The sequence below is a fragment of the Lynx rufus genome, unplaced genomic scaffold (assembly GCF_022079265.1).
Source record: "Lynx rufus isolate CCGP_SWC_20201006 ecotype Redwood Valley unplaced genomic scaffold, mLynRuf1.p SCAF_1, whole genome shotgun sequence".
Classification (NCBI taxonomy): domain Eukaryota; kingdom Metazoa; phylum Chordata; class Mammalia; order Carnivora; family Felidae; genus Lynx; species Lynx rufus.
The window spans coordinates 111,543,350-111,570,741 of NW_025814823.1; the positions used below are offsets into that span (position 1 = coordinate 111,543,350).

The following is a 27,392-nucleotide window of genomic DNA, read 5'->3' on the forward strand; positions in this document are numbered from 1 at the left end:
TTAACAATCTAATCTCTGTACCTGTGGGCTTGTTTTTGTTTTTTGTTTTAGATTCCACGTATAAGTGAAATCATACAGTATTTGTCTTCTTCTGTCTGACTTATTTTACTTAGCATAATGCCCTCAAGGTCCACCCACCTTGTCACAAATGGCAGAATTTCCTTTTTTATGACTGAATAATATTCCTGTGTGTGTGTGTGTGTGTGTGTGTGTGTGTGTGTGTGTGTGCGCGCGCACGCGCGCCCGTGTACGAATGTGCCCTTGCATGTGCCACATTGTCTTTATCTGTTCATCCATTCAAGTACACTTGGGTTACTTCCATGTTTTGGCTATTGTAAACAATGCTGCAGTGAACATGGGGATGCAGGTATCTTTCTGTGTTAGTGTTATCATTTGATTTTGATGATACCCAGAAGTAGAATTGTTGGATTACATAGTGGTTCTCATTTTAATTTTGGGGGGAACCCCTGTACTGTTTTCCATAGTGGCAATACCAATTTACATTCTCACCAACAGTGCACAGGGGTTCCCTTTTCTCCACATCTTCACCAATACTTGTTATTTCTTATCAAGTACTCTTGAACGTAGAGAGTTTGATATTTTAAGCAAAAACATTTTTTATTAGTAATTTTCTCAGACTTTCAACTGGCCTAATATATTCAATAGATCTTAGTAACTACTGAGCATCTACTCTACAGTGTGGCAGCTCACACACCGAGCAGGACACAAGTCCCTACCCTCAAGGAACCAACAGTAGAAAACATATGCCTTACAGAGAAAGACAGATACCATATATTTTCACTCATATGTAGATCCTGAGAAACTTAACAGAAGATCATGGGGGAGGGAAAGGGGAAAAAAAAGAGAAGGAGGAAGGCAAACCATAAGAGACTCCTAAATACTTAAATACTGAGAACAAACGGAGGTTGATGGGGGTTGAGGGAGAGGGGAAAGTGGGTGATGGGCTTTGTGGAGGGCACCTGTTGGGATGAGCACTGGGTGTTGTATGGAAACCAACTTGACAATAAATTATATTTAATAAAAAAATAATAAAAAAAGAAAACATGCCTTAATAAGTAGAACTTAAAGTATGGGATGCCAATTTTTATTCATTCTGCACTAATATGTTAACATGCTTTATCTCTCATGATACCTAATTCACTTGGGTTCAGAACAAGTGAAACTACAACCCATCTGCCTAGTCCTAAGCTTTAGGCTAGGTTTGGGATGAATTTCACCAAAAAGAAAACATGGGGGTTGGGGTTCCTGGCTAACTCGGTTGTTGGGAGTATGTGACTGGATCTCAGAGTCATGGGTTCAAGCCCCACGTTGGGGGTAGAGATAACTTAAAACAAACAAACAAACAAACAAATAAATAAATAGGTTATGATGCTTATTCTTTATAAACTCAGGAGTATCAGGCAAGAGATCATTCATATATCATGATGTTGGCTTAATGTTGGCTTTTATGTCATGATGGGAGCTATTTACATGGCTGTTGTGTTTCCTCTATAACATAAACAAAAACTATAAAACGTTATGCTTCCTGGGGAGACTGGGTGTGGTTCAGTTGGTTAAGCGTGTGACTCTTGATTTTGGCTCAGATCATGATCGTGCAGTCGGGAGATCAAGCCCCACGTCAGGCTCTATACTGTTGATGCATAACCTGCTTGGGATTCTCTCTCTCTGCCCCTCCTCTGCTTGCATGCATACATGCTCTCTCTCAAAATAAATAAATAAACTTAAAAAAAGTAATGCATCCTTAGTAAGCCAGGTACAGAATGGCTGATGACTGAAACTGATTATGGTGTTTTGGGGTAAACAGCTGTAGGACTATCACAAAAACAAACCAAAAAAAGTCCTTTTTAAAATTTTTGTGTAAAAATGTTCATTTTGGAAATATACACACTTTAGTAAAAAGAATATAAAGACACTCAATATGACCATCATCAAATTTTAGTAATTAAGAAAGACATTTTTTTATCTATATCTTCACCAACTCTCTGTCTCTCCCCAATGAATTTGAAGCAAATTCTCCAAATCATATCATGTCCTCCTAAAATATTTCAATATGTTTATCTAAAGACCTTCTAAAACACATAAACATGATACCATTATTACATTTTTAAAAGAAATAATTCCTGGGGCACCTGTGTGGCTCAGTTGGTTGAGTGTCCGACTCTCTGTTTCAGCTCAGGTCATGATCTTATTAACGTTTGGTGAATTTGGGGCTTTAAGCTGATAGTACGGACTCTGCTTGGGTTTCTCTCTCTCTCTCTCTCTCTCTCTCTCTCTCTCTCTTTCTGTCCCTCCCCCACTTGTGCTGTCTCTCTCTCAAAATAAGTAAATAAACTTAAAAATTTTTTTAAAGAAATAATTCATAAATATCATCCAGTATCCAGTGTTAATATTGCCCTAATTGTCCCATGATTGTAAAAAATTTCTTTAGCTGTTTATGTCTGTTACTTTAAATAGAATTTCCTCCTCTTCTTTCTCCTTCTCCTTCCCCTCCTCCTCCTCCTCCTCCTCCTCCTTCCTCCTCCTCTTCTTCTTCTTCTTCTTCTTCTTCTTCTTCTTCTTCTTCTTCTTCTTCCTTTCCTCCTCCTCCTCCCCCTCCTCCTTCTCTTTCTTCTTCTCCTCTTTCTCTTCCTCCTTCTTCTCCTTCCCCTTCTTCTTCTTTTTTAAAGTAACCTCTGTGTCCAACATAGAGATTGGACTTACGACCCTGAGAGTTTCATGTTTGGGGCGCCTAGGTGGCTCGGTTGAGCATCCAACTTCGGCTCAGGTCAATGATCTTGCGGTTTGTGAGTTCGAGCCCCATGTCGAGCTCTATGCTGAGAGCTCGGAGCCTGGAGCCTGCTTCGGATTCTCTGTCTCCCTCTATGCCCCTCCCCTGCTCATGCTCTGTCTCTCTCAGTCTCTCAAAAAAAATAAATAAATGTTGAAAAATTAAAAAAAAAAGTTACATGTTCTACCCTCTGAGCTAGCCAAGTGCCCCTACTTTGTTTTTCTTCCTCAAAATTGTTTTGGCTATTTTGGCTTTTGTGTTTCCATACAGACTTTAGGGTAAGTCTGTCAATGTTAAATTCCTATAATTTTGTTATGGATTGTATTGTATCTATAGATCAATTTGGAGAGATGTGGCACCATAGCAATATTTTAATACATAACATGGTATATTTTTACATGTATTTAGGTCTTCCTTGATTTCTCTCAGCACTGTTTTATAATTTTCAATATATAGAACTTGCAGTTCTTTTGTTGAATTTATTCCTAGCCATTTTATTGTTTTTGATGATATTGTGAATGGTATTGCTTTCTTTATTTCACTTAGTATTGTTTGTTGCTTGTATATACAAATACATTTTTGTCTATTGATCTTGTATCTTGCAACCTTCCTAAACTCAGTTATTAGTTCTGGCAGTTTTTTGGGTAGCTTCCATAGGATTTTCTGCAAGCAAGATCGTATCATTTATGAAAAAAGACAGTTGTTCTTTTCTTCCAAACTATTCACTTTTAATTTTTTTTTTATTGCTTACCTGGCTAAAACCTTCAATACACCGTTAAGTAGAAATAGTCTGAAAAGGGGCACCTGGGTGGCTCAGTCAGTTAAGAGTCCAATTTCAGCTCAGGTCATGATCTCATGGTTCATGATTTCAAGACCCGTGTCGGGCTCTGCGCTGACAGCTCAGATCCTGGAGCCTATTTCGGATTCTGTGTCTCCCTCTCAATCTCTGTCTCTCTTTCAAAAATAAATAAACATTTAAAAAAAAGTTATACAGGATCACTTCATATACTATTCTATTCTGTTCGTTATATGTGAATCAGGGGCCCAGCCCAGATTCAAGAGAAGGGGAATTTGATTCTATCTACCGATGGGGCAATGGCAAAATTACTTTGTAGGACAGGGTGTGAGATGAGGGATATTATTGTGGCAGTCTTTGGAAAACAATTTTGCTACAGGTAAACAGGGGGGCCTGGGTGGCTCATTTGGTTGAGTGTCCAACACTTGGTTTCAGTTCAGGTCATGATCTCACAGTTTGTGGTTTCAAGCCCCAAGCTAGGCTCTGTGCTGACAGCGCAGGGTCTGCTTGGGATTTTTTCTCTCCCTCTCTCTCTCTCTCCCCCACTCTCTCTCTCAAAATCAATAAATAAACTTAAAAAAAAAATAAAGTCAACACTTGTTTATTCATGGGGGGGCGGAGAGAGAGAGAGAGAGAGAGAGATGTGCTTTTATGACTCATCAGATTAAAAAAAAATTAGGCAAACCTATCAGGAGGGACAAACTAAACAGGCATGCAGGTGTGTAGTTATGCATTAACAATTTCAGTTATTATCAAATTATCATTCATATGAATGAACAATCCCAGGCCGAATGGTGTTCCTTTCAGCCAGAGGACGAGGATGATGTCAACTCGTCTCTCCTCAGAAATGGAAGTAAAATCGAGCTTTCAAGACCAATGTGAACGCAATTTTCTTGCTGACAATAAGTGCAAGTGCCACCTGGTGGTGAGACAGTCAAATGTGCCTTCTATCCTGTTGACAGTATTTACTGTGTTGTCATTAGAGTGTACATAAAGTATTTAATGGAAGACAACAGTTCGTCTGCAAGTGTACCTCTCCAAACAAACAGCCAAAGCACAAACACAGGAAGGGAGAGGACATAATAAAAAGGGAGTAGTAAACACAGGACATCCACTTTGGGGCGTCAAGACGAATCAAATCACTCTCCTTTTTATTATTAATCCTCTGTCCTGTTGACTTTTATGCACCTTCAAATTAGGTATGAAGGCTAGGGGAGAGGATAATCTAAAGAAGGAAAGGTTTGGGGTGCCTGGCTGGCTCAGTCGGTAGAGCACGTGACTCTTGGATCTCTGGGTGGTGTGTTTAAGCCCCATATTGGGCCTAGAGCTTACTTAAAAAACAAACACAAACAAACAAACAAAACCCCCGGAAAGGTTTGCTATTACATACAAGGCAAAGGAAGTAGTTTAGCCAAATGATGACTATAGTGATCAGCTTTAGAACTGCTGGCTCTTTCCTCCATGTTGTCCATTGTCTCAGATCCTCCTGGACCCACAGGCACTTGAGAACTTACTACAGCAAAACCCTGGTGGCCTATTTAGAAAGTAAGAATACTCATGCGGTCAGATTGATGATGCATCTTTCTAGTTTAACAATCTTTGAAGGGAACAAGGGGACGATAGTTATTACACTAGAACTGTATGATCCAAATAATAATGGCTACCAGTCTGATGTGGTTACTGTGCACCAGGTACTATGCTCATCACTTTACATCTCATTTAATCTACATAACCCTATATGATTTCATCCTGTTTTACAGATGAAGAAACTGAATTTTTTTTCCTCCAAATGTTTTTTTATTTTGAGAGACAGAGAGAGAGAGAGAAATGAGAATGAGCAGGGGAGGGGCAGACAGAGAGGGAGACAGAATCCCAAGCAGGCTCTGCACTGTCAGCACAGAGCCCATTGTAGGGTTTGAAGTCACCAACGGAGAGATCATGACCTGAGTCAAAGTCGGATACTCAACCAAATGAGCCCAGGAGGAAGCTAAACTTTAAGAAAAGTAAGGTAACTTGCTGATGACCCACACAGTGTTACAGATGTTGGAGTTGGGATTCACCATAAGGCTTAAAAAGCCTAGGTTTCTCTCAGCGTTGCCTCATCTACCACTGGTTTCACGTTAAGATCTTTGAAATCTATTTCTGTTTTCAATCTCTTAAGTTTCAAAGCTGCACTCTACACTAATGCAGCACTGCTGTCCGCTCAAAGCTTGCTTTATTGATTTTAGGAGGCTCTAGCTCCTAATTGCTGACAAGGAGAGCCATTCTTCCCATCTCCTCTGGGTATTGTCTCTTAGCTCCCCTGCTCCTCCTGCCCCTGCCTAGCTCTGGAATGCGGAACCCTGTTCCTTTATTGCACACTTCCCGTCACAAACAAGGCCTTCTTCCTTCTGGACCTCTCTGGCTGTAGGCTAGAGGTGGCCCAACGTCTTCTAGGATCCAGTCTTAGGGGGTAGATTAGGGAGGGGGAAGATTGCCCTGCAGGTGGGTTAGTTAAAACCAACCCCGAAACAAAATCTTCCCGCTGCCCCAGAGTTCGCAGGACGTATGGTTAGGGTTACCAGATGTAGCAAATAAAATTACCGGACCCAGTTACATTTGAGAATAGGAAGTAAAAAACTATTCGTTGTTTCTGTGAAATTCAGATTTAACTGGGCATCCTGTATTTTACCTGGCAACTGTAGGTAGGGTAGCAGGGGTAAAGCAGGAGATTCGGGGCATTGAAAGGAGGAGGCTTCTGGGCCTTTTTAGGGAATGCAGAGCCACTCGGGCGTATTGTGTGCTGCTGGCGGCCAGATCGGCTCGCGCGCGTACCGAGAGGGCCGCAGCCTTCTGTTGGAACCCCGTCTAAGACTTGGGGATCAGGAAAGTTCGAAGAGACCCGACGTGTCCGGCTCTTGAACAGCCACAGGTCCCACCGCACAGGCCCCGAACCACAAGCCACAGGCAAGGCCGCCCGACCTCAAGATGGCGCCCGCGACGACTGCCAGCTGCCAAGATGGCGGCACGGAATCGCGCTCGCGCTCGCGCTCCCGACTCCCCTCCCCCAGGCCTCTTGGGGGTTGGGAGCGCAACGCGCGTAGCCGTGCGCAGGTTGTCCTGCGTCCTGGGTGGTGGTCCCGCCAGCCGCCGGCCCCGCGCGATGCGTCTCTTCGGCTGGTGGCAGCTCCTGCTTTGGGTGCTGGGGCCTCCTGCCTGCGGCCTGGAGGGTGAGTGCGTGCTGGGGCCGTGGCCGGGGGCGGCAGGCGGCTGCGGGTGAAGTGACCGGGCGCGGTGGAGGTCTGTCGGAGTGACGCTCTTAAACCTGCGCGGGGGCCCGCAGCGCGCCCCTCGGCCCTTCCTGGGGCGGCCGGCGCGCCCACTCCCGCATCGTCGTGACCTTTTACGCCGGTGGTCTGTTCTCCGGGTCAGGGGTGGCAAGGACCCCGTTCCGGCTCCCGCAGCAGCAGGCGTCAGTCAGCCAGGAGTGACCGTGTATTAGCGTTTACTGAGCCTTAGCTTTTATTATGAATGATAAAAATCATAACGAATAGCCGCCATTTATGGTGCCCTTCCTAGGAGGCGGAACAGTGCCTTGTCTCAGGTAGTCCTCTCAGCTACCCTAGGAGATAGGCTGCAAGAGTATCTCCGTGTTACAGGTGGAGACGCCTGAGTTGGAGGTTCGGGTAATGGCAGAGGTTGTCTATTTACCTGCAGAGCCCACGCTTTCCTTTGCATCCTGATGGATCGCTTTTTTGTTTGTTTTTTAATTAAAAACTTTTTTTAATGTTTGTTTATTTTGAGGGAGAGAGAGAGAGGGGGCAAGCAGAGGAGAGGGAGAGAGAATCCCAAGCAGGCTTTGTGCTGTCATTGAGGAACCCTACCTGGGGCTAGATCTCACAAACCGCAAAATCATGACCTGAGCTGAGGTCCAGAGTGGTGTGCTTAACCCTTCGAGCCATCCAGGTGTCTCTGGATCACTCTTCTAAGAAGGCGGCTCTTGCTCAAGTGGCTGTATGAAGGACAGATGAGAAAAATACAGGAGACTCCCAGGGTAACCCACTGCTTGTGGTGGCATGCTCTCAGGGCATTCTCAGGTTGGGAGGCAGCCACCTCGGAGGCATGGCTGGGGCCAGGAGTGGGGTCTTAACCCTCAGGGCTGCCTCACACCACTCCTCAGTTCTATTAAAGTCCAGACCCTTTGACCTTGCCTGTAATTCACTACAGGAGTAGGCAGGTCTTTCCTTTCCCCTGTTGTGGGGGTGTCCTGGAAGGAGGCAGGGTAGCTGGGTATCAGGGAGAAGAGTGAATAGTAACACAAATGTTATTAATGAAAGCCCTGGTTATGTGCCAGGTGCTGTGCTTAGTGCTTCATGAGTATCATCTTACTGAATTTTCAAATGCTTATGAAGCAATTGTTGCTGTGGTCCCCATTTTACAGATCAGGAAACTGAGACTCGGCATCAGTAAGTCTTTTGCCAAGGTCTCCAACATCCGGAAGTTGAAGAACTATGTTTCAAGCCCATGTCTGCCTACCTCATGATCACACCTCTGTACTACACTTCCCTGTCCCTGCACTTAACCACCAGCTTCAGAGAGGGGACAGCATGTGTTGGATAACTTTTGTTTGTTTCTCAGATCATTCTCTAGTCTTCTCTACCCTGTGCTGTGCCTGAGTGGTTGTCCTGTATGGCATAATAACTGGCTCTCTTGCCTCCTGCCCCTCTGTGGGTTGGAATGAGGGGAGAGTGAGGTCAGGATATTGATTCTCTCAGCTCCCTCCCCCAGGGATTATCACGGCTTGGCTTTGTCTGTCCATGGAAAGTCATAGCTTCTAGAAGGCTAAGCTCACTGTTTCAAGGTTCTGTGACTGTTTCTGTTTCTGAACTCTTAGAGTCTGTGGGTGGTAACTTGCTCCCTCTCTGCTTTACTGGCCTTGGAGTTCCTTACCATTGCTCTTCGTTTCTTCACAGCCAGCCCATACGTTGGTGGTGCCTTTACTGATTTCAGATTGCCCAAGTTGAGTGTGCTCTCTGCACAGGGGACTTAGTGTTAAAGTCAGTGGGAGCCCACTTGGCAGTCTGGGTCATGTGCATGCAGACCTGAAGAAACACTAGCCTTAAGGTGGGCCATTGGTCATCATGGCCAGGCCATGAATGGGGTGAGGACAGAGGGACTTTCACCAGCTGTGTCCTTTTTAGGGGGTTGAAAATCCAAGGCTTTTTTGTCTTAGTGGACACCACTGGCATATTAGCACCTAGAGGTAGCAGTGCTATCCAGGTGTCAAAGCACAGGAATGAACTCCTGGCTTCAGCACCCCATGCCTGTCTTCACTAAGCAGTCAACTAGCAGATTTTTCCTGAGCACCCATCCTATGTCATATACTCTGCTGGGCATTTGAGGTACAGTGGTGAGCCAGATGGAGAAACAGGACTGCCCTCTTGTATGATGGGGAAGGCAGGCATTAAATGACTATAAAGAAGTAAATTTCAAGAGTGGAAAATGCTAAATCCTTCAGGGAGAATCCCATGGCATTATTGGGTGGATTGGATGCAATGGTAGACACCTCTGGTCTGGGTCTGGGAGGATGAAGTTCACCTTAAAGTGGTGAAGTAAGTGGTAAGATCTGAAAGATGAGGGTTGCTTGGGTGGCTCAGTCAGTTAAGTGTCCTCTTAATTTCAGCTCAGGTCATAATCTCGCAGTTTTGTGGGTTCAAGGCCTACCTCAGGCTCTGGGAGCCTGCTTGGGATTCCCCTTCTCTCTCTGCCCCTCCCTCACTTGTGCTCTCTCTTTCTCTCTCAAAATAAACAATAAATTTAAAAACAGAAAGAAAACCCTCAAAGATGAGTCAGATTAGCCAGAAGGAGAGAGAGTAGAGGGCTTTCCTGGCAGGGAAACAGCCCTTGGGACAAGTAGGTGGAGGAGATCATGAGTGTGCAGGGAACAGAAATGTCTGGTGATGCCTGTTGAGATTGTGGACAGTGGCCACTTCACGTGGTGCCTGGGTATCACTGCTATGGACTGTAGACTCATTCACAGGCAAGGGGAAGCCACTGAAAGGGTTTTAGTGACATGATCAGACTTGCCTTTAGCTTTCAGTTCCTCTTGTGTTGCTGTGAGGAGCAGGGTCTGGAGAGGGAAGAGAGGGTCAACCATGGAGCCCAGTTGGGTATTACAGCAATTGTCCAGGTAACAAATGGCGGTGGCCTGGACTGAAGGGCGTGAGTGGGGATGGGAGAACTCTAGAATGTAGTTAGCAGAGGAATTCATAGAACTTAGTTATAGTGCCTTTCCATCTCTTTGAATTGTAAACCTCAGTCATCATCATCACTACAGGCCTTGAACCCACAAAACTGCGGGTGATGATCATCATTTATGGAGTGCTTACCACATGCATGGGACTACATACATCTTTTCTCATTTAATCTGCACAGGAGCCCTGTGAATTTCTGTATTGTGGTATTTTCTCCATTTTTAGATGAGCGCAGTATTTCCTATTGAAAGAATGGGTTGCTGGCCCTCGAACCCCTGGCTGTTTTTGGTCCTTTCCCATGTGGCTCCCTGCCTCAGAAACCATTGTGAAAAACCTGTGGCTGGTTCAGAGTCTTCTGAACAAAATTGGAAAGGTGTGAAGGATCTGACCTAGGTTATGGCTCCCTGGCAGCACTGGCGTGGTGCCCCTACCCTTATTCTCCAAACATCTTCCTTTCTGCCAGTAAGGTAGTAATTTTCACCTTTGCATCGCTCCAGCTGTAATTGCCTTGTTGAGGTTAAGAAGCAGTCTCTTTTAATTCTCTTTCCCTCTCTCTCTGTACCCCCCCCATAAATAAATAAGCTTAAAAGAAGCAGTCTCTTTTATTTTATTTATTTTTAATGTTTATTTATTTTTGAGAGAGAGAACAAGCAGGGAAGGGGCAGAGAGAGAAGATAGAGGATTGGAAGCAGGCTCTGTGCTGACACCAGAAAGCCCAATGTGGGGCTCGAACTCAAGAACCCTGAGATCATAACCTCAGCTGAAGTCAGATGCTCAACTGACTGAGCCACCCAGGTGCCCCTGTACCCCTCTATTTTTCTGTACCTTCCCCAGTTCTCCATGAATTGTGACGTTTTCCAGTCTAGCTGGTGGGAACAGGTGCTTTTCTCAACTCTGTGTGATCCTAATCCTTTTGAGTGTTTTTTTCCCCCAGCTTTGGGAGCTTACTCACATGCAGATGTTGACTGGTGTCCTTGAGGGGGTGTGGGGAGGGTCTCTCTCCAGGTCTTGAATCCTGTCTCTGCAGCTTGTCCATCTCCACTTATTCTGTCCCACAAACTCTTTCTTGGTCTCTCTGAACCCTCAGTACTTACTGTATCCTCAACTTGAGGAGTCTCCTGGACTGCCTGCTTTCCCCTCCTGAGCCATGGCAGGAACTCCCTCGGGTGGGTGGTAAGCTGGAGCATTTGTAGGGCTGTCCTCACTGATTTCTCTTCCTGTTTCTCAGTGATCCCTGTCCTTCGTTGCCTGCTAACTAGTCTCCTGAAACTGTTTCACATTTTTGGCCTTTTTTGGGAAACTGTTTCACATTTTTCAATATGGAGGGTAAATCTGGTCCCTTTTACCCCATCTTATCCAGAAACAGAATTCTCAGAGAATGTTTTTAAACTGGTGAATGAATCTATAAATCTCTATGGGGATATTCTTGGAGAACTTTTACAAATGTGCATACTTTAGGAAGCTCCCAGACCCCTTCCCAACTTTGAAGCCAGTTGGTTAGTCACACTTTGGGGACATGCTTTTGGCATGGCAGAGCCCATTACCTGGCTGGTGGTTTCCCAGCCACATGATGAGTTTGTCTGAGTGTGGCTGGGCTCATTTGTTTCCCCTGGTCGGTGCCTGGCATAGAGTCTGGCAGCTCTTGTTGAGTTCATGGGAGCTGGAAGGTGGGAGTCGTTGTTATAGAAGTGAGTGGAGATTGCTCAATGGATGTATAAGACTGCCCTAGACTTCCCTTACCTGAGCATTTTACCCACTCTCTGTCTAATGGCTCCAAAGTGAGAGGAAAGTCCTCCTTCCCCCCTGCTGCTGTCCCTGCACTGAGGAGCCCACCTCCTGGCACTCGTACAGGCAGTAGCCCAAGGGCAGCAGGCTCTGGCTGGAGAGTCCACCCCCATGCAGTGTTCTCAGGCCTTGTGGCACAGCAACCCTGGAGGTATCATGTAGGGGAGGGGAGGGTAAGGCCCAATCTGGAGGAGCAGCCAGGACATTTAACTCCTTGACCTGGCTCTGCTACTTACTAGCTTGTGTGCATTTGGCCATTACACTACCCCTCTGTGCCTCAGCTTGGTCCACCTATTTGGTGGGGATGGTGACCCTTGTGCTGCCGGTCTCACAGAGCTTTTATAATGTGTGCAAAGATGCTTTGCTGTAGTGGAATTTTCTATAAAGGCATCATTATTTTGTCAGACAGTCTCATCAAACAAATGAAATTGTTAGTGTTTGTGTTGTATTTTCCTAATTGGATGTCTGCCCTGGAATGTTTTTGCTTATAATCCATAAAGCAGGTTTCAGGTTTTGCATGAAGCTGTGTATTTATTTGTCCACTTTATATTTGGCATTGATTAGTACCTTCATGATCTGGAGACTAGGGGTGGTTCTCTGATAGTTTCATGGACAGGTTACCGTTTTTCCCTATAGGGGAGCGTTTCTTATTTCAGGAGAACTGTAAATCTTTGGGGTTCATGTGCTCTGAAGTGACATGACTGTGAACATGCTGGCACGTTTTAGTTGCAGAGGAACACAGTCACTTGCCGTCGGAGGAACAGTCTGCGCCGGCTCTGCAGGCAGGGGCCCTGTCGGTGGCTGAGGAGCAGCCCTCCCGCGGCCAGGCGGGACAGGACAGGTCAGCCGGAGATGCGAGCGCAGTGCTGGGGCTGGACTCGGGTGGTGACCACGTGGTGATGCTGTCCGTGATCCCCGGGGAGGCTGAGGCTGAGGCCAGGCTGGGCCGTGAGCTGAGCAGCGGCACCTGCGGGGCCGGAGGGGAGGAGGACTCACGCTGCAGTCTCCGAGAGCATCTGTTCTCTCTGGATGGCGCCGGGGCGAGCTTCCCCGACCGAGAAGAGGAGTATTACCCAGAGCCCGAAGTGGCTGACACGGATCCAGCCCCGCCCGAGGACTCCAATAACACCGAGAGTCTGAAATCCCCCAAGGTGAACTGTGAGGAGAGAAATGTGACTGGATTGGAGAACTTCACTCTGAAAATTTTAAATATGTCACAGGTAAGAAAGAATGGTTTAGCACTTTTCATCTTTTCAGTATGTGGGTTTTATGACTTAATATTCTCAACCTTCAAATGGAGGGTCACAGTCTTTATCCTTTTGTAAGCGGGGCTGCATCAGTGAAAATTGACTTGTGTCTCTGATGTTTGTAGGGACAGGAAGAGATATGACTAGTGTTGATTATGCTTTTTAGGTGGCTTAAGCCTAGTCACCTTGGGGCGCCCTCACCACCAAGCCTCATGATGAAAATCCCAGTGCACAGATAGGCACGTGGCATCAGATTCCTAGCAGTTTTCTTCTTCCCTGAGGTCTTTGTTAGAGGCAACTTAAAAATACCTGAACTACTGAAATTGTGATTTAGCATTTTTTAGACCAGTGATACTCCTGGGAAGCATGTTCTAGTAATGAAAAGTTTCTTTCCTCCAAAGAATATGACTCCAGTATTTACTCCAGAGTGAGAGCTGAGACCATTGTCCCCATCCCAGCCACGCATTTCCAGCCTGTTGCATAAAGGATGATTCCAAAGAGAGCACTGGGATAACGACTGACTGTTTCTGTAAGATTGTTAAGCCAGATAGCAGGATGAGTTCAGTCTGCTTATGTAAGAGAAGAAATCCTAGCTCTGCAAGGTGTGGCTGCTTATTTTAGATGAGGATGTGTGGTACGTTGAGCATCCGTAGCCCCTCCCAAGTGCAGGGGTCAGCCCTGGCCTCACTGCCTCCCCTGAGTGCTCTGTGGGACTGATTCTTGGCACACACATGGCCAGGAGAGTGCACTTTCAGCAGTCTGAGTGAGGGTGGTAGCAGGGATGGTGCACCCTTAAATTGAACTAGCCTTTGGCCAGCCAAATACATTCATCTGACTGCTTAGTACAGACTTTGATCTGCTGAGATGATGGTGGAGATGACAGTGCTTTAATCGTGCCATTAGATTGTGTGTGAGGCACAGGTCAGAGGCTGGGACAGTAGCCTGTGTCCTGTGACTACTTAGTATTTGAATTGTTGAATTATGAAAAATAATAATATTGCTCTCTAGTAGTATCAAGAAAGCTTACAGGAAAGTTTATAATTTGTCGTTTCATAATACTTTTCTACTGTTTCATGGATTCATATGGTTCAAAACCCAAAAGGTTCTTTTAAATTTTTTTTCTTTTTTTTTATTATTTAAAAACATTTTTTTGGGGCGCCTGGGTGGCTCAGCCGGTTAAGCGTCCGACTTCAGCTCAGGTCACGATCTCGCGGTCCGTGAGTTTGAGCCCCGCGTCGGGCTCTGGGCTGATGGCCCAGAGCCTGGAGCCTGCTTCCGATTCTGTGTCTCCCTCTCTCTCTGCCCCTCTCCCGTTCATGCTCTGTCTCTCTCTCTGTCTCAAAAATAAATAAACGTTAAAAACATTTTTTTTAATGTTTATTTTTCACACCGCGTGCGCGAGAGACAGAGTGTGATTGGGGGAGGGGCAGAGAGAGAGGGAGACAGAGAATTCGAAGCAGGCTCCAGGCTCCGAGCTGTCAGCATCGAGCCCGACACGGGGCTTGAACTCATGGACTGCGAGATCATGACCTGAGCTAAAGTCAGACACTCAACCAACTGAGCCACCCAGGCGCCCCTTTAAAATTTTTTTTTTTAACATTTAATTCATTTTTGAGAGAGAGAGAGAGAAACAGAGTGTGAATGGGGGAGAGGCAGAGAGAGAGAGGGAGACAGAATCTGAAGCAGGCTTCAGGCTCTGAGCTGTCAGCACAGAGGCCCTTGTGATGCTTGAACTCACAGACCACAAGATCATGATCTGAGCTGAAGTCGGACACTTAACTGACTGAGCCACCCAGGCGCCCCTAAAATCCAAAAGGTTCTTAAGGGGATGCCCTACATCTCCCTTGGGTTGGTGTCCCTCCTCCTCGCCTTGGAAGCAGCGGTGTTTACAGTTTCTCGGGCATCTGTCCAGAAAAAGGTACGTGCACATTTACTGCTGACTTTGACACTTGTTCCTTTTACCACAGGACCTCATGGATTTTCTAAACCCAAACGGTAGTGACTGCACCCTAGTCCTGTTTTACACCCCGTGGTGCCGATTTTCTGCCAGTTTGGCCCCTCATTTTAATTCTCTGCCCCGGGCATTTCCAGCTCTTCATTTTTTGGCACTGGATGCATCTCAGCACAGCAGGTATGTTTCCTCAATAGAGTTTACGTGTCATCCTTCCAGATGAGGGTTGCGGTTATTTGGAGGTCATCATCGGTTCAGTTAGAGGCAGAGCAGGTAGGTGTGGAGTAGTGGGGGGGAGGGGGATAGAGAGGGTGAGTGGTAAGGATTGTCAGACTTCTCAGGGAGCTGATGCCTCCCTCTCTGGAGGCCCCTTAAGAGGAGGGGTTGTTCTCTGCATGGTGGAATTTAAAGGTGGCTCCGTCTGATGGCAGTGGAGGGGCCAGAGGATTATTTAGGGTTTTGGCCAGACTGAATTAGCAAAATTAGTGTCACAAGTGTGACCTTCCTGAGACTCAACCCCAGTTTAGGTTTCCACTCCTAATAGCCCAACTCAGCATCCAATTCTGTGTCGGCTAAGGATTTATTTCTTAACTTCTGTTATTTTTTTCTTTCCTTTCTTCCCCCCCCCCCCGCCCATTCTTCTTTCCTTTCTCTTTTTTTTAAATGTTTATTCATTAAAAAAATATTTTTCCTTATTTTTAAAAAATTTTTTAAATTTACATCTAAGTGAGTTGGCATATAGTGCAACAATGATTTCAGGAGTAGATTCCTTTAATTCCCCTTACCCATTTAGCCTATCCCCTCTCCCACAACCCCTCTAGCACCCCCTCTGTTTGTTCTCCATATTTAAGAGTCTCTTATGTTTTGTCCCCCTCCCTGTTTTTATATTATTTTTGCTTCCCTTCCCTTGTGTTCATCTGTTCTGTGTCTTAAAGTCCTCATATGAGTGAAGTCATATGATATTTGTTCTTTCCTCTTGTTTACACTTATTCGTGCATGCATGTTTCTTAGTGAACAGTCAATAAATTAATATAAAGAATTAATTTAGCCCTTTGAAATGAAATTTACTTTTGTTATATATTGTTTCGTGGGCTTTGTCTTTTTTAGATGTTCAGTGAGGTAAGTTATAAAGAACTACTTTGTTACGATGTTATGTGTTTCCCCCAAGTGCTGTGACTGTGCATGGATTGTCAAGTGTGCCCCACCTCCTCGAAATCATATGCCCTTTAGCAGATCACAGGAGATTGTGTGTGAGTCAGTTTGGAAAGTCTGGAACGTGGTCAAGATGGTAAAAATGAAGTTGAGTAAAACTTTTTTGAGTAAAAATTTAAAAAAAAAATTTTTTTTTTAATGTTTATTTTTGAGAGAGAGAGAGAGAGAGAGAGAGAGAGCAAGCGAGAGCAGGTGCGGGACAGAGAGAGAGGGAGACAGAATCTTAAGCAGGCTCCAGGCTCCGAGCTGTCAGCACAGAGCCCGACACAGGGCTTAAACTCAGGAACGGTGAGATCATGACCTGAGTTGAAGTCAGATGCCTAACCGAGTGAGCCACCCACGTGCCCCTTGAATGAAAATTTTGAGTAAAAATTTGCGCTCCACTGAGCTTCAGTGAGGGTAATGTAACTGCCAATGTTTTGCTCAAATTGTTTAGGAAGAAAGAAATTTCAGTGAGTTAGTGATCTCACAAGGGCTTCAGGGAAATATGAACATGGCCTGGGAAGGACAGTCTAGGTTAGTGTCAGACTTTGGGCCTTCCCCTGCCCACAAGCTGGCAGGGCTGGCTCCCATCAGCAGTTTAGTGCTCTGGGTTTGGGTCTCACCCCCCTACTCCCCATTCCCTGCCAGCTTTTATCATCTGCTTTGTTCCTTCGTCTTCTTGCATCCTTCTCAGCGCCTGCAACGGTGCCTTAATCATGGAGAGTAGGGCATACTTGTTATATGGCCTGGGACGTGTGTCTGCCTCATATGTTAATATTTAAGTTACAACAGGTTTACAAAAGAAGAAATCCTGATTACCCAATACTGTCATTTTACAAACAGGGGAAACTGAGGCTTCGAGGTTACACAGTCTGCCCAAAGTTCACACAGCTGGTTCAGTGGCGGAACGGAGGCTTCAACCTGAGCGTTTTGACTCCAGAGCGTATACCACTACTCTGTATTATGTAAAGGTGAAATGGTACCACTCAGATCGTATTACATCCTGCCCCAATTGGGAACTTCCTGGTGTGTCTGCTAGATCATAGATTCCCTTGTGCAGACTTACCAAACTAATTGCTTACTATAAGTTGACTCTTATATGAGGGATAGAGCTGGGCATTCTGGAGAGTTTGAAATTTCTTCCGTTAAGTAAATTGACACAGTGTGCTTTGTCCATGAATTAGGATTTTCTAGTCTGATCTCTTTTGGCAGTTAGTAATTTAAATAGTGGAATAACTAGGAGCATCTGGCTGGCTCCTAGTAAGAGCATGTGAGCATGTGACCCTTGATCTTGGGGTTGTGAGTTGGAGCCCAATGTTGGATGTAGAGTTTACTAGAAAAAAAAATACTGGAGGGGCAGCTGGGTGGCTCAGTCGGTTGAGTGACTCTTGATTTCACCTCAGGTCAGGATCTCATGGTTCGTGGGACCAAGCCCTGCATCTGGCTCTGTGCTGACACTGTGGAGCCTGCTTGGGATTCTGTCTCTCCCACTCCCTCTGCCCCTCCTTTGCTCTCTCACTCTTTCATTCTCTCTCTCAAAATAAATCAATAAACTTAAAAAAAAAAGTGGAATAACTGTGTTGAGGGTAGTTCCTTACTGTAATAGAAAGCAACTCAGCAGAACAGGAATGCCCCCAACCTCAACCCATAAGGAAAAAGGTCAGAAATAGCTGAAGCATATAGTTTGAATATCAGAAACCTTTATAGGTCACAGGAAGCTGACCCATTGTCATTCATTGCTCTCCGTTCTGATAAGGTAATTGTGTGAGAAAATCTGCTGTTAATTCAGGTTTTCTGACTGACTTCTTTCTCTCATAGCCTTTCTACCAGGTTTGGCACCGTAGCTGTTCCTAACATCTTGTTATTTCAAGGAGCTAAACCAATGGCTAGATTTAATCATACAGACCGAACATTGGAAACACTGAAAATCTTCATTTTTAACCAGACAGGTATGTAGAAATAATATGCTGTAGAAGGGATTTTATTTTAGACCTTCTTTTCTAATGAACTGTTGTGGTTCTGCTAACAGTCTCTCAATCAGGGGCATCCAGGTGGCTCAGTTGATTAAGCATCTGACTCTTGGTTTTGGCTCAGGTCATGATCTCACAATTCATGGGATCAAGTCCCTCGGCAACAGTACAGAGCCTGCTTGGGATTCTCTCTCTGCCCTCCCCTTCCTTCACCACTGCCCCTCCCCCCCATCTCCGCTCTTACATTCTCTCTCAGAATAAATAAATTAAAAAAAAAAGTCTCGAGGCACCTGGGTAGCTCAGTCAGTTAAGCGTCTGACTTCAGCTCAGGTCATCATCTCGCGATCCGTGGTTTCGAGCCCTGCATCGGGCTCTGTGCTGACAGCTCAGAGACTGTAGCCTGCTTCTGATTCTGTGTCTCCCGCTCTGTGTTCCTCCCCTCCTTGCACTCCGTCTCTCTCTCTCAAAAATAAATAAACATTAAAAAAAAAATAAAAAATCATTGTGGCAAGCTTAACATGAATAGGTAATTTTAATGAGTACTGATACCTTTTAAAAAAGAGCTTTATTGATTTAGAATTCACATACCATACAACTGTAGATAACTTTTTACATACATTTTTCACTTAAGTATAATATTTACACAAAAATGTGCATCAATCATTGGTGTTGTGAATGATGAGTTTTCACAAAATGAATACCTTGGGTAACTGAGACTCAGATTTACAGAGGACATTACCAGCGCCCGGCCCTCCCCAGCACTGCTGCTCCTGCCCACAAGGATAACCGCCATCGTGACTCCTGACACTGTGGACTAGTGTTACCTGTTTCTGAACTTTATATTAATGGAGACATACAGTATGGATTCTTTTTTTGTTTTTAATGTTTATTTTTGAGAGTGAGTGAGTGAGCATGAATGGGGGAGGGGCAGAGAGAGAGGGAGACAGAGGATCTGAATCAGGCTCTGTGCACAGTCAGTGCAGAGCCTGATGTAGGGCTTGAACTCATGAACCGTGAGATCGTGACCTGAGCTGAAGTTGGACGCTTAGCTGACTTAGCCACCCAGGTGCCCAGTATGGATTCTTTTGTGTCTGGTTTATTTCAGTCACCATTATGTTTGTGGGATTCATCGGCGTCACTGCACTGCAGGTGGTTGTATTTTCCTCCTTTGTGTTGCCATGTGGTGTTCCATTTATTCATCTATTTGCAGATGCTATTTTAATTCCTTAATATTTGCCAAAACATATGACCTTATTTTTTATTCTGTATAAGTCTGAACACTGTATAATAAGAAATTTTCTTCTTTGGAAACATTTGCTCCTTAGAAGCTTTAATGCCTTAATTAGGAGCATCCCACTTCTTCCTGAAGTAAATTCATTGGAAATAAAAATAAGTTATATCATGCCTTCCATATATATTAAGTTGCATCTAATTATATCTATACTAAAGAACCAAGAGCTCAGTTACCTCATAGGAGTAAGAGGCTTGTTATCAGATAGTTAGCTATTCAGGTCTTACAGTACCAGAGCCCTGATTATCAATAAGATTGATAGGGAGAGAGGGAGCCATTTTGCTCAATGCTCTAAGAAAACCTAGAACACAAGTGAAATTGAGAGGTCACAGCATCTTTGGTAATCACTGATCTCAGTGGTGGGTAGTTCTAACAATTTTTTCAGTAAATTATTTAAAAGCTTTTTGAATTTGGGGCCCCTGGGTGGCTCAGTCAATTAAGCATCCAACTTTGGCTCAGGTCATGATCTCACGGCTTGTGGGCTCGAGCCCCGCATTGGGCTCTGTGCTGACTGCTCAGAGCCTGGAGCCTGCTTCAGATTCTGTGTCTCCTTCTCTCTGCCCCTCCCCCACTTGTGCTCTGTCTCTTTCAAACATTAAAAAAAAGAAAATTAAAAAAAAAAACTTTTTGGATTTAGCATTCCTGAACCTGTGAAAACATTCTGTAGGTCCCTGAGAGTAGCTTTACCAGTTACTTGTTGAATTTTGGTCTCAAAAAAGAAAATACAGCTCTTACAATGCACTAAGACCCTTCTGAGGAGTTCACAGTCATTCGAGTGTTTAGGCTTTGAACTGCTGAATGGGTTCCTGTTTCTTTGATGTGGTGGGAGAAAGGCAAGGTACAAATTATACCAACAGGCAAATGAAACCCATCCCAGATATACTAGTGGTAGTGTTTATTTTAAGACTGCATATCTTTTTGCATGCCATGCAAAATACTTCAGAAAGATCTATAGCGGTGTGCTTTCTATTTGATTTGAAACAGCTGATTTCTCTTTCAGGTATAGAAGCCAAGAAAAATGTGGTGGTAACTCAAGCTGACCAAATAGGCCCTCTTCCCAGCACTTTGATAAAAAGTGTGGACTGGCTGCTTGTATTTTCCTTATTCTTTTTAATTAGTTTTATTATGTATGCTACCATTCGAACTGAGAGCATCCGGTGGCTCATTCCAGGACAAGAGCAGGAGCATGCGGAGTAGTGATGGACTAAAAGCAGAAGTCGGATGAGGAATTTCAGAAATTAATGCTGCACTTTCATACGTTTTCTCCAGTGAAGTGTCCTCTTACAACTTCAGGCAGATTAAAAGAATCATGCATTTGTTGAACTGTTAAATGTGTTAAAAATTATAAATTGTTTTAATTAATACTGCAATAAGCAAATGCAAAAATACTCGGTAGAGTTCACTATTGTTGTTTTTAATAATCCAATATTTTAAGAGAGTAATCCAGTTTGAAATGCAAAGCTGTGTTCAGGTGGTATGGTGAGTAGAATGACAGTACACGTTACAGTTTTAGAAAACTCTTGATTCCTTAAATAAATGTCTAAGAAGGTTGTTTTTCTTTTCATTTGCAATTTTGCTCTCAGTCTGTAATCAGGAAAGTGTTCTGTTAGGAAGAATAAGTAGAATCGGTAAGCGTGACCTTCTGAGTAACTGTTGGGAAAATGGAAGAGTCAACTGCTTTGGTGTTTGTGATCTCTCATTTCACCGAAAGAATATGAAGTGCTTTAAGCTGTTTCTGGATAAGGCAGATGTTAGGAGAAAGTAAATGTTGTTACCTAACTAAAGCTTATTTATTGTCAGTTCTAGGCTAAAGCATAACTCAAATTTTAGTCACAATTCCCTAACCGGCATGCATTAACTGAACCTTAATATGTTCTTAGCACTGTGCTAGTTTTAGTGAGAGCCATAAGAAATATCTAACACTGTTCTTGCCCACAAGTTGATTCTATTCTAGTGTAGATCACATGTAGAAAAGAGAGAACACACAATTTATTCCAACGTTTTGGAAAGCTCCTTCTAAAAGATCCCTTAAATTCAGACATGACATCTAACTACAAAATGATAATTAACTTTTATACTGTTTACAGTGTTATAGAGTATTTCATTTTCTAATGCACCCTACATTCTATGGAAGTGGAACCGTAGTTGAGTCACCTTTCATAATGTTACACTGGACAGGAGTTTATGTATAACTTTATATTGTGGACAGCTGTGGCTGGAGTGGTCACTCACAGGAGAGGACACTGGTTCAGAACAGTACCATTATGATTTTCATTTTACAAATAAACACACTGAGGCATAGAAAGAGATTGAGTAACTTGCCCAGGTTACACACATAGTAAGTTGTTGAAGCTGAGATTTGAACCTTTACATGTATGTGTATGTATACTTAAGAATTTAAGAAGAACTTCTAGTGATTCCATCTTTTATAACAACTAACACTCGAGTATTACTATGTGTGTTCCAGGTACTATTTTAAGTGCTTTACATACTCTGTTTTGTTTACTGGTATAGGAGCTCTAGGAGACTGACACTAGTATTACATTTCCTTATTTTACATAAGGGTAATAAATGAGGCCTCAAGTAACTTCTCTTGGTCAGGCAGCTTCCAGTGTTGGGACCCAGCTTCAAACCTAAGCATGCTGACTGGAGGAGCCTCTGGTGGGCTGGGACCTTGCCCTGCTTCTATGCTGTGGCCTGAGGGACCATCATAATACATTTCCCTCTCATTTTTCCCCTTTGCTTCCCATAGTTATAATTACAGTATAGCCATCACTTAGCACTTTGGTCTTTTTATTTTGTTTTGCTTAACAAATAAATATTTCACTGTTGCAAGTAGTTTTCCTAACCATGATTACTTAATAGGTCTTTGAGTAGATTCAGCATTACTTAACTTTTTTTTTTTTTAATGGTTGTGTATTGTCTCAATTCCTTAGGGGCACACTGCCAGATTGGAGATTATCAAAGATACAGGTATTTTCATACCTTTGAAATGTAAGGGGGCCCTACTCTAGTCTGGAGTTTGAGGAAAGGCTCTTAGGATGACTAAAGGATCCATGGCTTTGCTTCTAGTACTTAGCTGAGACAATCTTTCTGGGTTTGCCTTGAAGGGAAATTGGAGCAGGGCTGTTCCCTAGACAGGAGGTTCAAGCGTAGAGAGATCAGTTGGGAGGCAATGGTACTGAAGGAAAGGGAAGCAGAAGGCAGGAAGGAAGGTCCAAGAGTTACTAAACCACCCTAGCCAAACATAGTATCTGTCTAGCAGAACACAGTGCACTGGTACCCATGCCAGGGATGGGGAGGGCCGTGATTCAACTACATGGAAGACAGCAAAGATCATGCTAGTCACCAGGGACAGAAGTCCAAACACTTCTGCCTACTATGTAGTATCGGTTGCCAAGGAAAACACAACACAAGCACTGGATGAACAGCATTTTTACTCACAGAAGAGACACAGCCAAGATCAGCTCCAGTAGTGTGCCTTGGTCCTCCACAGCAGCCAAAGGCCTGAGTGCCACTCTGGTGCCTAAGCACAAGTCACCCCTACCCATGGAGTGTGAAATACTGAAACGGGGTGGGGGAGCATGCCCCAGGGATATTTGACTTAGTGCTTAATCTGAACAAAGGATTACATACTGAGTCTGGCACAGGGAAGGATATTCCCACATAAGGTGATAAGCCCAGAACAGGCTACATAGGCTCTTTAGGACTATTGGTAAGCAAGTATTCTAGGCCCAAGGCCCATTCTTATTTAGTTGAGTAGGGCTTAAAGGACTGTGAGGAGGAGACTGCCTTTCCCAAGAGTGTCCACTATACAGGAAGTGCTCAATTTTTGCTAAAGAACTTAAATCCTACTAATTGGAGACCTACACAAGAAGGCAGAGTATTCACAGCCACTACTGGTAGACATCACTTCCTCTGGGTCCTACTGGCATTACTACTGCTGCTTTTCATAACTAGACCCGAGATGCCACAGTTTCCTACAGTGGATTTAGGGAAGGAAAATGATGAGGACTCTCTTGTTACCTCACACCTACCAGTTTCATTTTGCAGTTCTCACTTTAATAAGCAAATTTGTAGAATACAAACTTGTATTGTATTCCCCCAATTAGGTACTGGAAATAAAATGCAACTTTCAATTCCATCCCCAGTCTCTGCCCACCTGAGACATCAGGCAAAGGAATCCTGGGTGTCTTAGATGAATGTCTTGAGACCAGTGGTATTTGATCAGGGTCTGGAGATTCCTCCCTTGAGTTTTTGTCAAGTGGGCAAAAGCTAAAAAGGTGGGTTGTGGAAGAAGTCTTAATTTTAGCATATTTTAAGGCAAAAAGTCTTTCCCCCCAACTCCATATTGGGAACTATAACTGCTAGTGACTGCTAAGTTGAACTGATTGGACTCTCATATATTGCTAAATCCTATGCAAAACTGATTAATTTGCTTAAACTGGTAAAAGAAGGTACAAGTGAATATACTAAAAACCAGTGAATTGTACGCTTTTAAAAGGTGAATTTTATGATACGTGCTATTACATTTAAAAAAAAAAAGGCAACTGGGGCGACTGGGTGGCTCAGTTGGGTAAGCGTCTGACTCTTGATTTAAGCTCAGGTCATCATCTCAGTTTGTAAATTTGAGCCCCGCATCGGGCTCCGCCAGTGCGGACCCTGCTTGGGATTCGCTGTCTCTCCCTCTCTCTGCCCCGCCCCCGTGTGCTGTCTCAAAATAAACAAACTTAAAAAGGCCATGAAAAAGGAATAAGAAAATATTAGCAAATACCTATGTAAAAGAATACCCCCCCCCCAAATAATAATTAGTAAATCTATCTACTACATACCTGGAGTGCCTACTATGAGCTACTTTTTAGAGAGCACTAAGAGCCAGGTTTCCAGATTGTCGTATCTGGGCCAGCAGAGAGGAGCCAGCGTGCCAAGGCCTCAGCAGCTAGGGAAAAAGACAGCAGGGTTTACGTTCGCAGCCTCGGCTCCCTACCTTACAAGCCCTGTTCGGAACCACTATGGTTCCTGGCCCTCCGCGAGCAGCAAGTGGAGCGTTGCCCGAGCACCCACCCGCAGCTCATCGCCTCCTGTCCCCGCCCGCGACGTCCTGCCGCCGGCGCTGGCTCTTCGCCTCACCGCCCAGGAGGGAGCTTGGCACAGGCTGTCCGTGAGTGTGCGGCCAGCGGGGCGGACGCCGAAGAGCCGATCCGGAGGTCACACCTGAGCGCCCAACGCAACGCGGCGCGCAAGCTAGCCGGCCCACTCTGCCGCACGGGAGCGAAACGAATCCCGTGCAAGCACCAAGCGACGGGCGCGGAGCGGGACCTGAGAGCGCGAGGGCCTGCGGCGGCCTGCCGCACCAGCCGGTCGGCTGCCAGCGCCATCTGCGGCCTCGGAGCTCCCGGGGGCCTTCCGGGGCTGGCCGCTCGGGGCCCCGCGGGACGGCCTGACCGGCGGCTGAGGGCCCTCCGCACTGTCCTCGGCTCCCAGCCTGGCCCCGCGGACGCCAGCGGACGGCGCGCAGGCAGCGCGCCGGGCAGCCCTCGACCCGTGGCTATGGCGGCGGCGCGGGGGGCGCGGGGGCCGCTGCGACTCCTGTTCGCGATGCTGCGGGGCCGGGCGGTAGGCTTCTCGGCCAAGGTGAGTGCCGGGGCCCGCGGTGCGGGAGGCGGAGGGACGGGCCCGTGCCACCCCCCAAGGCCTCGGACCTTGATGGGGAGGCGTTCGGGTGCGGGGCACCATCGTCTTCTCCTGGCTTACAGATCCCGTCGTTGGCTACGAAAACTGCTGTCCGGAACACAAAAACAAAACAAACAAAACAAAAAAACAAAAACCGAGGACGAGTTTTGTTAAAGTACGAAAACTAGTTGTAAAACCATGTGATGCTTAGAGTCGCTTGAAATGACGAAAGACGCTGTGCCGCTAGGTTGTGCGCTCGCTGAGAGCAGGAACCGGCTCCGGCAGGGCGCGCTCGCCGGAAACCCGCTGAGTTAACTCATTTGTTTGGGTGTGATGTTTTTGGAGGAATTATTAATAAATTATCTTTTTTTTTTGTCGTGACAAGTCTATTGCTTTTTCGTCTTCCGCGCGGCGTTCCGTCCGTTTTTTTGAGTTAGAAATTAATGTATTAGGGTAAATTAACTTGATGGCAAGTTTTAACACGCAGCACCACCTAGTGGGAGAATGTTGCACTAAATTTGCCATTTCATCTTCGCTTGCTTGTTAGAACCCTTTGGCAGTTTGAAGGTGTTTAACCAGAGAAATTTAAAATAGCTCGATGATAGAGGAAGATAAGCACTCTGTTTCGTGACCATTAAGGTGAGAAAACAAGTTGAGTGCTGACACCTAAGTGTGGGCTGAGGCTTACCTGTTCCCAAAGTGCTGATGATTAAAATTGTGGGGTTCAGAGGAATGAATAAACAGACATGATTTGAGTGGCTGCCGCGTGCTAGGCTCTATGCTGGGTGCCTTCACAATCAAGATTTCTTCCACTAAGTCTTTAAAAAATGTCGACATGTAGATGTTGTAATACCCTCATCATAGACAGGAGGATACTAGTATTCAGAAAAGCTAAGTGATTTGTTCAGTATCTCCCAGCTGAACAAAGCTAGGCCTCGAATCCTATGTGTGTTCTCTCCCAATCCTATGCCTTTCCCTGTCCTTCTCCCCATCTCCTGCAGAAAAAAAGATTAAGTCCACCACAAAGGGTTCTCTAGAAGGTGTGTCTCCAGGGGGACCATCTGTGTTATAGATGACGTGGTTCCATTTCACAGTCCTGGACATGTCCCTCTTCTTGCGCAGACACCTGTGGTGAGCGCAGAGTGCAAACCACCGACTTCACTGGAGATGTGCATGGCAGAGAATGTGGACAAAAACAGCTCAGCATGTTCCACTGACTTCAGGTGACTGCTGCATTGCCTCCAGCATGGTTAATAGTTTTCTTTGCAGCTACTCAGTGTGGACACAGAAAATTTAATTTTTTTCCATTATGATCTGACTTGACAACATATTTAGGTGACTAATAAGAATTTTGCATGATCTCCTATAGTGGGTCACTGTAAAACTAATGAATAGATGTTTTGGTTCTTAATAGTAAATGGATTTCATAATAAGTCTTTAAACGTTTGTATTTAATTAAGAGCTTAAAATTTTTTTCTCTTTTGTTAGTTGGGGGAAGGGTAGCTGACCTAGCAAGGAAGAGAAACAAGAAAATTAGTTCATTAGCAACCGTTTTTTCTCTTCTTAGAATAAGTTACCTTTAAAAACATTTTTAAAATGTTTATTTGAGAGAGAGAGAAAGAGAGAGACAAAGTATGAGTTGGGGAGGGGTAGAAAGAGAGGGAGACAGAATCCGAAACAGGCTCCCGTCTCTGAGCTGTCAGCACAGAGCTTGAACTCATGATCTGTGAGATCGTGACCTGAGCCAAAGTCAGGTGATTAACCGACTGAGCCACCAGGCAGCCCTAGAATAAGTTACCTTAAAGTAAGTTTGTTTACTTTGCCATCTTAATCACATCAATGTCAGTGATAAAAGATTTCAGGATTTCTGAAAGTGGGCTCAACTCAGCCCCCACTTGCCATTTGATGAGGAGTCCTTGTATTAGTTTTGTCTTTCTGGGTGACATTGCCTCTCTCACCTGAGCCATCAGTAGCCCTGCAGATAGGTAAGGTAGGAGGTATTGGTAGGCATTTATGGTGGAATGAGAAGTAAGCTCCTCTGACTTGCCACTAGAGTGTCCTTCTCTTCTTTCTCTGGCCATGATGTTTAGAGTTCTTCCAATTAAAAAACAGATAGCATGGGAAGTGTGGGCCTGTTAACCAACAGAACTCTGGGTCTGTGAATTTCATCACCAGGGTGAGTAGGACCAAACTGGACACTGCTCTGGCCAGACTGGAGGGATTTGTTTTATTGGTGCCCTGAAAAAACTCACTCTGCTTAGGCTAGGGCTTTTTACCTATAATCCAGAAGATCTATGGACTCCCAGAAGTTATTATCCAAAATCCTGTGTTAAGTGTGCATTTATTTTTTTCCCCTCTGGAGGTTAGTTTTTCATCAGATCTGAAAGGGGATAGTGAACCCAGAGAGCTAAGACCCACGTGAGTAAGCAGTGAAGGCTGCTACTAATGTGACATGGGACCATCC

At 44.9% G+C, this 27,392-nt stretch overlaps 2 protein-coding genes and 1 long non-coding RNA gene across 3 annotated transcripts in view; 2 read left to right on the forward strand and 1 right to left on the reverse strand.

The window, feature by feature from the left end:
• The first annotated feature begins 6,503 nt into the window (after positions 1–6,503).
• TXNDC15 (thioredoxin domain containing 15) lies at positions 6,504–20,819 on the forward strand. The gene is made up of 5 exons (XM_047084868.1): positions 6,504–6,793; positions 12,329–12,822; positions 14,817–14,980; positions 17,813–17,943; positions 20,256–20,819. The coding sequence occupies exons 1-5, from the start codon at positions 6,583–6,585 to the stop codon at positions 20,450–20,452; spliced, it is 1,197 nt and encodes a 398-aa protein (XP_046940824.1). The 5' UTR covers positions 6,504–6,582; the 3' UTR covers positions 20,453–20,819.
• LOC124515847 (uncharacterized) lies at positions 20,041–25,119 on the reverse strand. The gene is made up of 3 exons (XR_006962884.1): positions 24,958–25,119; positions 24,088–24,194; positions 20,041–23,530 (listed from the first exon to the last, which is right to left on the reverse strand). It is a non-coding gene; the product is annotated as an uncharacterized LOC124515847 (long non-coding RNA).
• Positions 24,300–27,392, forward strand: part of PCBD2 (pterin-4 alpha-carbinolamine dehydratase 2) — a 52,914-nt gene continuing 49,821 nt past the window's right edge. Inside the window, exon 1 of the mRNA XM_047084877.1 lies at positions 24,300–24,889. Coding sequence (XP_046940833.1) covers positions 24,806–24,889 — 84 coding nt within the window. The 5' untranslated portion in view covers positions 24,300–24,805. The remainder of the gene's footprint in view (positions 24,890–27,392) is intronic.

Excerpts from the sequence above, each read along its gene's own strand:
- TXNDC15 (XM_047084868.1), top strand. The coding sequence starts at position 6,583 with ATGGCGGCACGGAATCGCGCTCGCGCTCGCGCTCCCGACTCCCCTCCC. Across the intron at positions 6,794-12,328 it reads TCCTGCCTGCGGCCTGGAGG|TTGCAGAGGAACACAGTCAC; the intron begins GTGAGTGCGTGC and ends GGCACGTTTTAG. Across the intron at positions 12,823-14,816 it reads AAATTTTAAATATGTCACAG|GACCTCATGGATTTTCTAAA; the intron begins GTAAGAAAGAAT and ends CTTTTACCACAG.